Source organism: Lepidothrix coronata, unplaced genomic scaffold, assembly GCF_001604755.1.
Source record: "Lepidothrix coronata isolate B3197 unplaced genomic scaffold, Lepidothrix_coronata-1.0 Scaffold163, whole genome shotgun sequence".
NCBI lineage: Eukaryota > Metazoa > Chordata > Aves > Passeriformes > Pipridae > Lepidothrix > Lepidothrix coronata.
In genome coordinates, this window is record NW_016690343.1 from 1152210 (window position 1) to 1168143 (window position 15934).

Below are 15934 nucleotides of genomic sequence, written 5' to 3' on the forward strand. Positions count from 1 at the left end.
TATAATTTTCACTGAATATATTGCAATGTGTGTCAAAAATTTATCAGAAAACTGATATGGCAATTAGGGTTTATTTCAAGGCTAGTCTTATTCCTAATAAAATGTATTATAATTTTATTTTTCCTTCTATTGAGTCACTATTATTATGTGAAATAATATTCTCTTGCCTTCTTCAGTACTAAATAGAGATTTTATCATCTCTTTTAGAGGACACCTGTAGCGTTTTTACTCATGGACTCATCAACAACAGAACTGCTACAGAGCATAATTTTCTCTGCTGTGGACTGGACATCCTTGACACTTAGGCAAAACTCCAGTCCTTTTTCTGTGATTTATGCCAAAGCTCCCACTGAAGAGAATTTAGATCCTATTTGAACAAAGGGCATGAGTGAATGGTTCTTTCCTAGCTTGCACTGTTCTTACTGGTGTAGTTCAGAAAGCATAAATGAAGCTACTCCTGATTTAGACAGGTACAAAACCAGTTAAACCTACTGGAAATAATTTATATTAATATGTGTTTTGAAAAAAACCTAACTTGGTGGAACTTCATTCTTATAAGAAAAAAATTACTGCAGGAAACATTAGTGAGATTTTCAAAGATGAAATCTGAAAAAAAAATCACCAGATTTTCTCCTGAAAATAGCTGAACTTATATCCAAAATGGCATCCTAAGACTTGAAATTTTGATTGTAAATCTATTATTTCTAAACTTTCAAACATGCAAGTCAGGATAGAAAATTCTGAAAAGGTTTTCTTTATTGTTGTTGATATTGATTCCTAAAGTCCTCCTCATTACACGGTGGGACTCTGTGTCTTACCAGACTGCAGAGATACAGAACCACAATAAACCCAAGAAAAAAAAAAAATAAATCCAAGGAATACCGAATTTAGTAACCATCTTTCACCTTTAAAGAAAAGGTACCAACTAGGACACCTGTCTAGAATTTCAGATAAGATCTAAACCATTTTTAAACAAAAAGCAAAACAAGGGTAAGTGTGAAAACTCAAAAGACCCCTCCAGATAATTGCATGAGATGTCTGAGATGATCCTCTAGCAATGGCAATCTCTTGCCAAGGTTTGTGGAAAATTTACATGTTCCGGGAACAAAAGATCAAAGCACAACAGCCTAATTTCTCTGTTGGCTACAAAAAACTAAGCAGTAGCCAGGGTTTCTTTCTTGGCAGATATAAAGGTCTTACTTATCCTTTTGCCTTTTCTATTTCTTAGAATATTAAATAATTTATAATATCTTTAGTAGTGTATATATAAGTAGCTTCTATTCCCTTCATCAAAATGTGACCAATGGAAATTTCAGTTACTATCTTTTATCAATCAACAAATATAAACTGTAGGACTAGTTCCATTTATACCGTTAGCAGGGGAAATGTTGTCTCCTGTTCCAAATGAAATCAGAATCTGAATACTTTATGATCCTTTGTTGAGAGAATATGCTAAAATTATAAGTCTTGCTATTATTTTATAAGGCTTTTTAGTGGTCAAGGGACATGTGAGGAGAATCTTGATCCCACTGAGGTCAATTGTAAACCCATCATTACTTAAATGAAGTCAGCATTTTACCTTAATTTTGGGGGATTCTAAGTATTATTTTGAGAGTCATCTTCTTAAAAGCTCCATACAATTTTTAATGTATATAAATATAAATATGTATTTCACTAACATTCAATCTAAACATAAAAAAGTTCCCTAAAAATGGATATTGAACCTATTATTATGTAAAGGTAAGAATTTATCTGATTTATGTTACATGCACTTATGTGAACGTTTTTATATAAATATTATATGTTTAAAATAACTTCAAATAAATAAACTATGTTTTAGTGTAAAGGGCATGTAAAGGTATAATAGCATTTAAATTACAATTGTTGCTTTAATAAAGCTGCTACACCTCACAATTTTCTTTTTGGTTTTTGGGCCCAACTAAAACAACTTAATATTGTACATACACTCATATATTATGTAGTATCATGTATTAAAAATTGACATCCAAATACTAAATCCAGTAAGATGATCTACCTAACACAAAAGACATAACATTTTACAGTTTCTGGGAATGGGTGCAATCGAAAGTACAAATGCCTTATTTTCTGAAACTATCATTTGCTCTTATTAAGAATTATTTTAAATATTAATAGAGTTTGAATTTTTTACAAATGGCAGATGAGAGATAAACAGCTGATAAAGTAAAAGGATGCAGAATGACTGTAGTGTTTTGAATATTGACACTAAGGACAGAAGGTGTTACATAATAAAGCACAGTCAGAAATGATGTTTTCTTTCTTATAATAAGTGAAATCTGATAGAAATGCTAAAGGCAAATTATTCAGCCATAAATGTCATGCAACCACTCAGTGAAGATCTTAATTTGGCCTTGATAATATCTTATTTATATTTGCCTTTTACATTTTAAACTTAGGTCTTTGCTCTCCAATTTTGACATGATGATTATATTTTTCCTCGGTACATTTGCTCTTATTTCATTCATACACCTTTACGTCCTGTTCTAGGTACACAATCTATGTAATTTCTATGCTTAGGGAGCTGCAAGCAATGGTACATTTACTAACAAAATAATAAAAACAAGAGTCCTGCATGCATCTGCAAACTAAATGCTCACATTCCTTCCATTTGCCAAAAACAATGGGCACTGAATATGAATCATATTTTACCCAGTGATTTATTTGTAGATGGGATTCAGGAAACTGCTATTTTTCTAAGCTCCCTCTTCCTTAGTAAAACTATTCAGTAATTTTGTGGTCTTGAAGTATGTACTTCCCCCTTGCTCTTTTGCATTCTCCCTGTCTTCTGGCATGGTGAATTGCTAAATACATTGTAAAGCAGTACCATTCACATCCATGTAAAAACATAATCCTCTGTTTAATCCCCCTCTACCCAGCAACAATTTCAGGAATTCACAAATAAATCACTGATTTTATTTCAATGACATAGCAGAGGCAAATATCAAATACAAAGTGGACTCTGGGTCTCCTCTACCCTACAAAACCAAACCCAGGTCATCTTTGCACTTAATCCAGTAAAATTATCCCCAGAACTGCTTTCCCCGCTCCCCAAACTAATTACCACAAGCTGCTTGTGATAAGCATGCCCGTCCCCTCCTTCAGCTCCAGCCAAGTGTGATGCCAACCACCCCCTCCCACCCAGGAGACATCTGGTATCCAGGACCCATCTTCCCTTCGCCCAGAACAACCCCAAATCCCCCCCTCATCCCCGGAGGACATTCAAATAACATCCTGCTCCTCTTCCTTCTCTCACCCAGCCTCTCAGAAAACAGAAGAGTGATGGCACCATGGTTGGCCACAGAGACACGTGGAAGACGGGGAGGAGAAGGTGGGGAAGAGGGGAACCAGGAACATGATGGAAAGGGAGGGGAGGGAAGAAGATCCACTCATACAGATGAAACTTCATGCAGGCCTGGCCTCCTACCCGTCCCCTCCATGGAGTGATGGGGAGGGGGGCGGTGGGGCGAACTGAAATGGCACCTTACCTTCACTGCAGTCCTTCCCTCGAAAGCCCGTTTGGGAGCAGTCACAGACGGCCTGGTCATTGAGCACCGAGCAGACGCCCCCGTTGAGGCAGACGTCCTCCCTGGCACACAGGCGGCTCTGCTCGTCATCCAGCCGCACCTCCTGGCTCTCCACTGGTGATGCCTGTGTGTAGTTGACCCGGACGTCTGTTATCCAGCCCTTGAAGGGCTCCCGGTCCTTGACAGAGGAGAGTGTCAGCTTTAGCGTCGCTGACCGCAGCTCCGGCGGGAGCCCCCCTAAGAAGAGCCCGCTAAAGACAGTCATGTCCCGCCGTTTGGACTTCACCTCCACCCACTTGGTCTCGGCTCGGTCAATGATCAGCGTCGTGTTCTTGAAGTGGCGGCGGATGACAACAGAGTGCCAGAGGTTGTCGTTGACCGCCGTGTCCGAGAGCAGGGTGGCAGGCTCAGCACAGAAGATGGAGAAGCTGAGCTGTAGCCGCCCGCCCTGGGTGAGGATGAGCTCCAGAAAGTCGCAGAAGCCCTCGTCATCAAAATAGAGCACCAGCCCACTGGAGCTGCGTGTCTTCATATTGAAGCTCATCTCACTCTCGCAGCAGGCGTTCCACTTGGGGAAGCGGGTCCACTGGCCCTCCGCACCTGGGAACTCCAGCCCGCTGCCCAGCTCCGCCCAGCAGCCCAGCAGTAAGGCCAGCCAGAGCAGGAGGCAGCCCCCACGCCGCACCAGCGCCGCCCCCATTCTGCGCGGCCTGGGGCGGGCGAGCGGGGCGGCAGGGCTGGCGGGGGGCAGCACTGGGGCCCCGGGGGCAGACAGGGTAAAATCTTGCTGGGCACCGGCTGCGCTGGGAGGTTCAGGCACACTCACCCCCGCCCCGGGTGCGGGGGTCACTGTGGGAGACTCCCCGGGGCGGGGGGCTGCAGGTGCCCCACGGGATGCGGTTGGGCACGGGATGGTGCCAGGGGCCACTGGAGGGGACCCGCAGTGGGGGTAAGGTGCCGTTTGGTCTCTTCACTGGTCGGCTGGGCTCCGCAAAGGGTGTCCAGGGGTGGGTGAGTCAGCAGAAATTTTCCCCAAAGCCAACATTACCAAACCTGGAGAAAAACCAAGATCAATGGCAAAACTCTCCTCCAAGTGGATCCACCAGCTCGGCAAGGCTGTAGCAATATCCTGGCATGTGCACGCCTCTTTTTACATCCTCTCCACCAGCTGTAGTTTCCCAGGAAGCCAATTATTGATCCCAACGCTGCCTCCCTAGCATGGATCCTCTTGTCATATCACAGACCGTCTGCCATGGTGCTAGAGCAGCGTCAGCAGACGACAGGACTCATCGCTCGTGGTTTCCTGAGCTGCCTCAATCCCAGTGGGGCTGAAACCCAGAAACTGTCAAACAGCCGAGTGGCTACTTGACATGCAAAGCCTGACAGCTCTTCTTCTGTTTGCTTGCAAAAGGCCAAGGCTAAGATCCAGGGGGGTGATTTTCCTCTATTGTTTTTGTTTTTAATCTGCAAGGAATTGAAACAGAATAATAAGAAATGATGACTCGTAACATGTTAAATCATAAAGTTGATCAATATTGAATGTTTGAGATTATTTTTTCATTTCAGCCACTGTTGGACATCAGAAAAATGCTGCTGTAATTTTGGAGTTGCTGACGAATTATAATAACTTGCAGTGCTAAACCTAAATCTTAACATACATGCTTATACTAGATTACATTTTTATGGTATAATCTATACATAAACTACTTACCTTTCCAAAACTTCCAAATATTTCAGTAGTATATTTTATTACTACAGGAACAATGTTAAACAGAAAAGGTGGTGTTTATTCTGCAATTTATTTCATTGTAATTTATTCATGGAAACACCAGGACCTGTGAAGCTACAGGGTCCTATTCATGCAGACAATGCTGCCAAGCCCAGTTCCAGTTGTTTCCAATACAGGTCAAAAAAATAAAGTGGACTGAGCTCCTAGCAAGAACTGACAGCCTCCACTGTACCTGGCACACCTACTGGTTTATTTTCATGGGGTGAGGAAGAATTGCAATGGTTTCTTAGAAAGCTTTTTGAAAATTTCAAACCACATTTTTTTCTCTGCCACCTGGTTCCTTTTAGGGCTGATATTCTCTGTTATAGCAGGGAAAATCCAATTCAAGCCAGCTCTGATGTTGACATTATTCACTATGCAAATCAGCTAATCCCAGGTGTTAGTCCTCTGAAATGGGTTGCGGTATTTTATGTATGTTTACTCAGCTGCCCTTATTTAAGAGAACAACTCCTCATTTAAAAAATTATATAGATGCCACAGTTCACTCTCATCCTCTGAAGAGGTCTCTACATTGAAAGCATTTCAGCAGAGAGGCTCTGCTCTCTGTTTTTCTCCCCCAAGCCACTACATCTTTTCTGGAAGCTGTGTATTAGCAGACCTCTCCTGATGGAAGAGAGGATCTCCAACATCTCCCTCACCCACCACTTCCCCTTCAACTCCCTTACATTTCTTTGCCAGCAGCACTTAGGCAGGCAGAATAGCATGTCCAGAGCTGCTGCCAAGCCCTGTGCTGGGCTGGTGTGTGTGTGTGTGTTTGTGTCTCTATGTGTGGGGAGAGGAGGTAGAGATGACCCTGCCAGGGAGAAACATGTTTTAAAAACAGGCACACACCTCAGCTGCCTGCACCTGACACGTTCAGAGCTGCTAAGTCACCTCCTACTCCCTCTTTATATTTAATTTCATTCCTCTAAATGTCAACACGATTATTTTTATTATTTGTCACACGCGAGGTGGGCAAAAGCAGCAAAAGGGAGGACGGGAGAACCCCCAAACTTCGGGGGCAGAGGCCACCTGTGCCACCAGCAGCAGGTAGACCTTGCTGTTCTCCCCACACCCTCCCTGCCCCCCGGCAGTAGCCACCTCACGCACCGCGGCTACCAGCCGAGGGATTTTCCGGCGGCTCCCCCGCACAGTGCGGTGCCCGGGAGGGCCCGTGGCGGGAGCCCCCGCAGCTCCGCTCCCCAGAGCTCCTTTCCGGGCGCGGTGGGGCCGCGGGCAGGGGCTCCGCTCGCTTGCAGCACCCGCCGAGCGGCCGCTCCCGCTTCAGCACCCGGAACAGCTCCGCCCTGCGCGGCCCGACGGGGCGGCGGCGGCCGCTGCCGGCTGAGCGCGATGGGGACCCGCCCGCGGCCTCCGCACCGGCGCGGGGCTGGACACGAATGGGAGCCACCGTGTGCACGAGTGGCTGCACCGAGGGCGGGGAAGGGAGGTGCGGGCGGCGGTGGGGCCCCGCTGCGGCGGAAGGGAAGGAGGTGGAGAGAGGGAGCGGATTTAGGGTGCGTGGGGGGTGCGGAGAGCCGGGTGCGTGGTGGCGGTGTGAGACACGGCGTTCGTGCCCGGGGGGTCGCGGCGTGAGAAATTACATGGAGGGAGGGGAATGTGTGTGAGGGGGTCCGGAGTGCATGGGGGAAGGGGAGGCTGCATGTAGGTTTGTGGAGTGGGGATGCGTGGGGAGGGGGCGCGGCGTGTGTGTGTGTGTGTGTGCGCGCGTTCCCGGGGGTTACCAGGTAGCTGGGGCTGGGCTAGGGAAGCGGCGGGTGGGAAGGAAATGCGGGAGGTGCCGCGGGGAGGGGGCGCGGGGTCCGCGCGGTCCTTGTGCGGGAGCGCACGGGGGAATCAGGGAAGGGCTTTGCGCCTCCGTTCCTGGGCGCAGGAGCAGGAGGGTGCCAGGAGGAGCCCGTGGTGTCTACCGGGGCGGGGAGGGTGGGGAGAGCCAGGCAAGGACGCGCGTGTGAATGTGAGTGTGTGAGTGTGTGAGCGCGGCCGCCCTGCGTGCCAGAGCGATCCCTACAGGTGTCCGCGGAGAGCCGCCGCGCGGGGATCCCACCTCGCGAGCATCCCTGCCCGCTGCCTGCCTCTGGCTGCGGCGCCTGCCTTCCCCCTCACTCACACACACACACACACACACACAGAGCAGCAGCAGCGACAAGAGGGGTGAAGAGAAAGGAAAGAAAGAAAGAAAAAAAGAGGAAAAAAAAAGGACGGGAAAAAGACAGAGATGAAGACACTGTAAAAGAAAGGAGAGAGACCCAAGAAAAAAAATTCAACAAACAGTTGCTTATTTATTACTGCCGATATAATTCACACACTGCCAATAAACAGCACAGTCTTGTCTAGTCATTTCCAAAGCAGAGGGACACTTTCATTCTCAGAAGAGGACAATTTATTAACATATCTATATCTATATATATATATCTCAAATGGGCTCTTAAGTACCAGGCATTCTTCCCAGCAACGTATCCATGTATACACACATATGTAGCGAGAAATATACACAAACCAATATAAATGTACCTATTCCATTCAGTGCCTCGCCAGTGAATTCGTATGCTTCCTCCACCCCTCTACAACCATTTTTTTTCTTCAAAAATTATGATTTAGTCACAGGTGCCCCGATTGAGCCTTTTCAAATTAGAAAAAGAGAGAGAGAGACACCCATAGGTCAATAAATCCTTAATAAATGCCAGGTCGGTTGGCATGCACAATCCTTGGCAGAAGCCTTATTGCATGAAATACAGAGCATTGTCTCTGGGTGCGGGGAAGACCTGAGAGTTCACAAATTACCGGATGAAATAAAAGGATCTGAAAAACAACCTTGCTGCAGCCAAAGGGAGAAGCGCTCTAATTCAAAAGCAGACTTAACAGCATCATTAATCTTTTCCTTTCATTTCTACGTAATTTCTAGAATCAAATTCTTTCCTAAGCGGCTGGAATGATCGATTTTGCTCCCCTCCCAGTCTGCAGCTGTATTTATTTTAATATGCTTGTGATAAAATTTCTACCCTTTCAAAAATGCACACCATCAGCAGGAACCTGAACAGTTTCAAACACATATCGAGGAAGTCGGGTGCCCTCTTTCTTCTGGTTCACAATAGAAAATGTCCCAAATTATCAATGCACTTCCTGCACAAACCCCTTGCCTCTTCCAGACCGCCGCCGATAAATAACAATAATGTTGCGATATTCATTCCCATCGCTGCCCCGGCTTCGCGTTTCAGCACGGCAGCTCACGCCAGGGAGAACATGCAGCAGATTGATTTTATCGCTCAAGTCTCGCAGACCCCTCTCTCCCCTCCTCCTCCTCCTCCCGCCTCGGTAAGGGATAATAAATTACCGCATCCAACCTTTCACTTATACCTCCACTCCACCATCTCCTCTCCTCGCCATCCACCTCTCCCACAACGCCGCACGCAAAAAAACCCACCAGCCTCTCGCGCCTCCGCCGCCACCGCCGGCTCCGCCGCGGCGAAGCGGGGCGGCTGCTCCTCCGCGGCGCCGCTCCTCCCGCGCTGCCGGGCGCGCCTTACCTGCGCGGGGGCCGCGGGCCGGAGCCGGGGCCGGAGCAGGCGCGGCTGCCGGGGCTGCCTGTGCCGCTCGCCGACGGAGCGGGCGCTGCTGCGGGTGCGCGGCGGCGGCGGCGGCGGCGGCGGGCGGGGGCGGCCGCCGGGAGCGGGGGGCGGTGCCGCCGCGTGACGCCGCCACGCCCGTCTGCCCGCCGGGGGCGCGGCGGCGGCGGCGGCGGGCGGGGGCGGCCGCCGGGAGCGGGGGGCGGTGCCGCCGCGTGACGCCGCCACGCCCGTCTGCCCGCCGGGGGCGGTGCCGCGCGCGCCGCGGGCCCGCCCCGCCCCGCCCGGCACCGGCCCCGCTGAGGGAGCGGCGGGCGCGGCGGGGAGAGGGGCTGCGGTGGGATGGAGCGGAGCGGGGTGGGGGCACCGAGGGCCGGGCCGGGCCGGCGGGGACCGGGGAGAGCCGAGGGGTGCGGGGCCGGGGCGGTGGGCGCGCACGGTGCTGCCGTCTGACGGCTGGGGGGGTGCGGCGGGGCCGAACCGGCGGAGGAGGAGATGGTGGAACACGGCGAGGGCTCGTAGGGAGCTGACGGCTCCTCGGCCAAAGCTCCTCTTTGTCCGCGTGCGGGGTTTTTTTTGATTCTTCTGTTGTGTTCTTGGTTTGTTGGAGGGTTTTTTTGGGTTTCTTTAGTTTGATTGTTTGGTTTGGGTTTGTTGGGGGTTTTTTGTTTGTGGGATTTTGTGTTTGGTTTTTTTTTCTTTTTTTTTTAGTTTGTTTTCTTCGGGTGTTTGGTGTTTTTTTTTTTTGGAGGGGGGAGGGTTAGTGCTTTGGTTTGCTTCTTTTGTTTGTTTTTTTGTGTGTTTTTTGTTTGTTTTGGCTTTTGTTGTTTATTGTTTGTTTGTTTACTTGGTTTTGATGTTTGCTTGGGTTTTGGTGGTGGTGGTTTTGTTGTCTTTTTTTTTTTTTCTTTTTTTATGTTGTCATTTCCCACACACCCCCCAGAACTGAAGTTTGCTGGGTTCTGCACAGTCTGTCGGAAGACAGAGGTACAGACTTGTGACTAGAACACACTCAAGGACTAGGTCTACAAGCACAGCAGAAATGTTTGAGAAACCCCGTCCGCTTTCTGGTGTAGTGTTAAACCTGCCCGACTGCAGGTCGCCTCCAAATGGTTGCGAACTATTAGAGAAATTCAAGGCTTCTCGAGATCATTGGGTTTAGCTGCATGGAAAGTATTTGATTGTGCCAAACATGCTCAGTTTTGTCTGACGATTAGCCTTCTAACTTAGTGCTCTATGGCCTACAGAAAGGTGATGAATTGATTGTAATTGATTTGCATGAAGCCTTAGCCAAGGTCCTGACAGCTTTTAAACACACACACAGGGATGTTTGTCACGCCAAGAGTCATAAGAGCACTCCAGTATGGGGCATCCCAGAATTTATTGAGAATGCTCTGTGCAACCATACTTTTTGACATCTAGGGTGCGAACGTAGCAACCTAGTTTTGAACTGAAACTTCAGAAATAAGGGTAAAAAAAATCCTTTCTCCCACCGCAGTCCCAGAGGAGTTAGCCTTATGAATATTTTTTTAATGAAACAGACTTCCTTACAGATGACAGGTTTGATGAGGTAACCAAGCAACATGTTAAGTAATGAGAAGAAAAGCTTCCTAGATATGCAATGTATCTTCAGTTCTTACAGTATAATCAGACATCCCTTTTGTTCAGCTGGATGATATCCATACCCAGTTAATGTGAAACAGAGAATTTCTCTTGACAATTCTAGTAACTTGACCCATGCAAGCAGAGCAAGGAGCAAATATCTCTTCTGCTATGAAAAGCGTATAAATTGTAGGCTGCAATATGATAAGTGATACACATTTTTAAAGGAGCGAAATTGTAACCTGATAGTAGTATTTAGTGTGTGCATATATATATAAGGTAAAAATACTATTTTTTAAGTGTGGCCTTATTGTTACTAGGCTTACAGTGAACACATGGTAAAGCTTCTTATGGTTTTAGATGGGGCATGTCAAAGCCAAAGCCCAGTCCACCCTGCTGGCATGATGGAGGTGCTGGCACAGGTGGAGAATTCTTTCCACCTTTAAACTGAAGGACAGCTCAGTTATTCCAGCAGTAGCCAAAGGATGTTCATGTTTCTCTGGAAAGAAGCCTGCCACAGTGAGAGGAGGGCTAGGAAGAGCCTACACAGGAATAAAGCAATGAAACATTAAGTGAGCCAGGAAGATACAGGGAGATTTAGGGGAAATACTATTTCCTTAATTTAATGATGCTTTTTGGTTGAGTTTTAGCAGAATGTATTACTTTTGTCAGTGATTGTTGCAGCTTTGGTGTCATAGTTGATTCATTCTGAAGCAGCACCAAAAAAAAAAAAAAGAAAAAAGGAAGGAAAAAAAAGAAATGTGACTTCCATACCATCTCTGTAGGTTTTTCAACATTTTTTCAACCAAAGTATGGAATATCTTTTAAGAAGCACATGATGTTACAGAAACCTGACTTTCTTCTGCATAAAATAATGGGTTATACCAAAATATTTATAGATTTTGAAAAGTAAAGAGATAAAAGCAGCGATGATATTCTTGAAAACAACACAATCATATTTTCTGTCAGAGCGAATGCAGTACATTATCCAGCTTGCAAGTTCGAGACCTTTTGGAGGGATGTATATTGTCAGAACAAAGTGTCTTTGAGTCATTAAAAAGTACATATGTGAAATTGTCCAAGAGTTGTAATTTTAAATAAGAGATCATGCTGTGAATGCAGGAGCTGTCTCTGAGGCACGCACATGCTATTGGCATGGCTGTCAGAGCTAATAAAAAAAGGAAGAAACCAAACAAGGAACTGCAGAAGAAATAAGAATGATTCTGCTGAGAAAAAAAGAAACAAAACCAACAAAACCCACAACTAAAATCAAACTAAAGGTGCTTCCAGAGAACACTAGTTGTCTAGGCAGACATGAGAAAGATATGAGAAGGGAGAAAGTTATTTATTTGAGACAGAGACAGCAGGAATTGTTTTAAAGATTTGAAAGAGAGAAAACCTGTTTCTTTGCTGAAGTGATCCAGGGTAATGTTCAGTAAAGGGGTGAATAGATTTTTGGTGCACATCAAAGCTCTGTGCTGGTTATAATCATGCCACATAGGCCTGACGTATTTCCCTTCTTTGAAACTATCATCAGTAACCCTTCTATGTCAAATCAAGTCTTTGAGAAGAGCTTCAGACCCACTAGAAAGTTGACCCTTTGTGTGTTTGAATAAAAGTGGTTTTTTTAGAGGATAGTCAGTAATATTTTTTTTAACAATTCAGTAATACCCTTTGAACTTGGTCCAGAGTGAAGAACAGACAGGATGACATAGATGTACAGCAGAACTAAGGAAGCTGTATGCAACTGTCTGTATCTGCATAGAGGCAGCGAGGTTTAAAGAAATATGGAGAAAGAAAGGTAAAATTTCTGCCTGGTAATTGCCATATTGGCTGTGGATGAAGAAAGTATGGGTAAATCTAAAGTAAGAAGAAAAGTCAGTGTGTTACATAGGTCATTGCTTGCTCAATTTAAACTAATTAAAGAAAATTTTGAAGTACTTTAAGATCTTGAAGTAAAAGAGAGACAAAACTGTATGGTTCAACAATTTAATTGCAGCAAATAATGAAATGCAGTACTGGAGGTATTTGACTGACACATATGTTTGAAATCAGAGAAGAGAACAGAGAGACAGCTAACTACATATGGATTGGATTTGACAGCTTCACTAGATAATGCATTTCTGGAGCTCGCTTATACCTCACTTTGGAGGATTAAGGTGTTAAAAACTTGCTTAATACCAATTGTGAATGGATAAATAATAAAGTAAAGCAACATACTTATGAGGATTTAAAATATTTATTGACCTTATACTCAGTACTGGAATTTAATAACATTTCCTGGTCTTGTGCTTTTGCAGAAGGTATCAGCTATATTTACTGATGTAATGTTCTAGACATGAAGAGAAGATTAGAGACTTATATAGTTACAGGTGGCTTTGTCCAAAGAAAGCAGACATGGTAAGAAAATGCATAAGCATATCTGAGGATCAGAAGATGTTTGTGGACTCTTACTATGTACAAAATCTCAGCTGACCAAAAACCATTCCAAGGCTTACACGTTTTTTTCCCTTGGAAATAACTACTTCCTTGTATTTACTGCAGTAATGAAAACTTAACATGAAACTGAAACATATTCAAGGCAATTAACAGTAATCCCAATTTGATCCTCAAGATTAAAATCTTGGGATGATTCAGGGATTAATGTCAAAGCTTTTTTGGGTTTTTTTTTTTTGGCTTGGTAGCAGGAAATTGCTTCCAACACTAAGAAAAACAGACCTGTCTAATAGTTCAAAGCCTAAGTATAGTATTAACATATATATGACCCGTGTGTGAGACATTGAATTAAAAGTTTTATTACTGATCAGCAGTTGCATATCCAGCCTATGGGGTTTTTTTTCAGTAAATTAGAAGAAAACTTGATGAGTGTGAAGCTAGTCATATTCCTACAACATAACGATCATAGAGGAAATTGTAATGTGAAAGATACAGGAGCTACCAAGACCTCAGATATCCTCAAAGTGCATTTAAAAAGACATCATTAATGACAAAACCCTATAGTTTTATGGCTCTAAGTCTCAGAGCTGAAGGTACAGTACACTTTCATACATACAAGCTCTAACTCCCCTTGTGCACAAGGCTTGACTGATGGGCACAGCAGTGCACATTGCCAGGAGAAATCTATAATGAAAGACTCCACATTAGTTCCTCTGAGCTGTACAAAAACTCATTTATCAGGTAGCCCTCTTGATGAGTCTTCAGCAGGTTTCAGAGTGGATATGATATGACACAGGTAGCAATGGTTTTCTTACTGAAACTCCATGAAGAAAGTCAAAGGGGTGCAAAATGGCCTTCTCAATATATATGTTTGGATTTGACAAAGAGTATCCATCAACTGGGCAAAGCATGGTAAAACAGAGAACTGATAAATCAACTGACTCCCAAAGCACATTTGGTTTGGTATTAACTCTGTTCATAAGAAAATGGTTGCAAATTTTTTTTATAGAAGAGTTTGTAAGGAGTGATATGACCATCAATACTGTGATTTTTTAAACATTTTAAGAGTATATTTGATATTAATAATCTGACTAATTTCAAAAGAAGCCCTTATGTTCATATCTCAAAAAAGTGATCATTTCCTGTGAATCTTTATGTAGTAATGTGAGATAACATAAATATTTATGCATGCAGCAGGTACATCTCAAGGCCATCCTTGTAGATTTGTGTTTAAGAATAATACACATAAATACTGTGCTATTAAATGCCTTTGACTGCAAAAATATAAGGAACTAAATTAATTTGAAATAGCTAAGTCTTTTTTGGCTCAAATACTTTCCTTTTAATGTCTTAAAGTAGTTTTTAAGCAGAAAAATACAAGCAATGTTTTAGATAAGAAGAATTGAAATGGACAAGAAAGTGTTGTATGTGGACATTGAATGGACAATAATCAACAAAAGAACTTGGAAGCTCATGTCATCCCATAACTGTCTGTGAAATAACTTCCTTGAAAGAAATGTGTAAGAAATCCCACTCTAAGCAGAGGTGGGATGAATATTTTGTTTCAGTCCCCAAGAGACTTGATTTAAACCCCAAAATATTTCACTTTGTATTTCTTTCAAAACTCTTAATATTTAACAGTCTTTTTTAAATGTTGCTCATATAATTTCCATTAATCCTTTTTGAAAATCTCACTAAATTCATACTCCTAAGTACTTGATGTAGTTTATGTGGAATTTACATGAATGCCATTTGTGTCTAATTTGTATAAATTTTCATGAAATCCATTCACCATCATCATCATTCTCTTTGCTAGGATCACAGAACTGCCTGGATACATCAGCGTGTTCACAATCCCTGTCTGTTAGGAGAATTTCTGGGTAGTCACTGTAGTGTGAGGCTCCAAGTAAAAAACAAGCTCCTTTCCAAGAGACCTCGCATACTGAAAAACAATGTGTAGCAAGCCTGTGAGGCTGGCAGAACAATGTGATATTCCAGTGTTATTTATCAGTGTGCCTGAATCATAGATGTAGTATGCAAATTTGTAGAAGCAATCAAAGAAATTGTATTTTGCCACAGCTGCGGGATTGGGTCTTATCTGGGAACTTCCCTTGAAGGTGCTGAGTACCCTCTAGCTCCCACTAACCACTAATGTGGGTGGGGTGTACTGGGAGGAACTTGAAACATTTTGAATCAAGCTCTTTGAAAACCTCAAGAAAATCTCTGATTATAATAATTTGTTTTATAATGTGTCACTCTACACTTATGAAAACTGAGTATACTTGCTATAATTCAAGTATTCTACAAATCCTTAGCTGTACTAAATGTGTGCCAAGTATACTAAAAATATATTACTTTTCATAAGGATATAATTTCCTAGTAATCAGAAGATATATTCTGATTCAAAAATTGCTATAATTTTTAATGTTGGTGAGAATTCCTAAGGCATCCAAGCAGAGGAATATTTGTGATATGAGGCTGCAGGTAGGTAGTTGAGATCATCAGTGTTTAAACCGTGAATGATGCACTTGCTGGAGAGATTCACTAAGGGAATACTGCAATGTGCCAGATTGATAGCATTTTTACACTTCAGGGCAGCTTTACTGTTTGGTTGCTGAGTTCAAAAAACCTTTCACTAAGGGAAGTGAGAGTTCCCCTTTCCAGGAATTGTAGTATTAATTGCTATTAGTTTAAAAGCTTGATTTGGTTTATTGTCACTTAGTCCCCACAATCTGTCTTGAGAGCCCTTAGTGTTGTCATTGCTTCTTAATAGTTCAGGTGTTTGTAACACAGTGCAGAAGTATTAGAGGAGGCAAGAAGAAAGGAAAATTAAATGAATGACAGATTGGAAGGCAGCAAAGGAAACAGGTTGGGGATGAAGTATACTGTAGATGAAGTGATAAAAAAAGGAAGTAACCTAAGTTAAAAAAGCAAGAACCATTGTAAATACAGAGGAGGGAAATGAAAGGGTGATAAAA

At 43.9% G+C, this 15934-nt stretch overlaps 1 protein-coding gene across 20 annotated transcripts in view; it reads right to left on the reverse strand.

The window, feature by feature from the left end:
* Positions 1–4278, reverse strand: part of NRXN1 (neurexin 1) — a 704201-nt gene extending 699923 nt beyond the window's left edge. For 15 of the 20 annotated variants that reach the window (XM_017829343.1, XM_017829340.1, XM_017829336.1 and 12 more), the window contains exon 1: positions 3525–4278. In XM_017829343.1, coding sequence (XP_017684832.1) covers positions 3525–4263 — 739 coding nt within the window. In that variant the 5' untranslated portion in view covers positions 4264–4278. The remainder of the gene's footprint in view (positions 1–3524) is intronic. The other 5 variants (XM_017829352.1, XM_017829350.1, XM_017829349.1 and 2 more) reach the window with 1 other exon arrangement.
* Positions 4279–15934: the final 11656 nt, after the last annotated feature.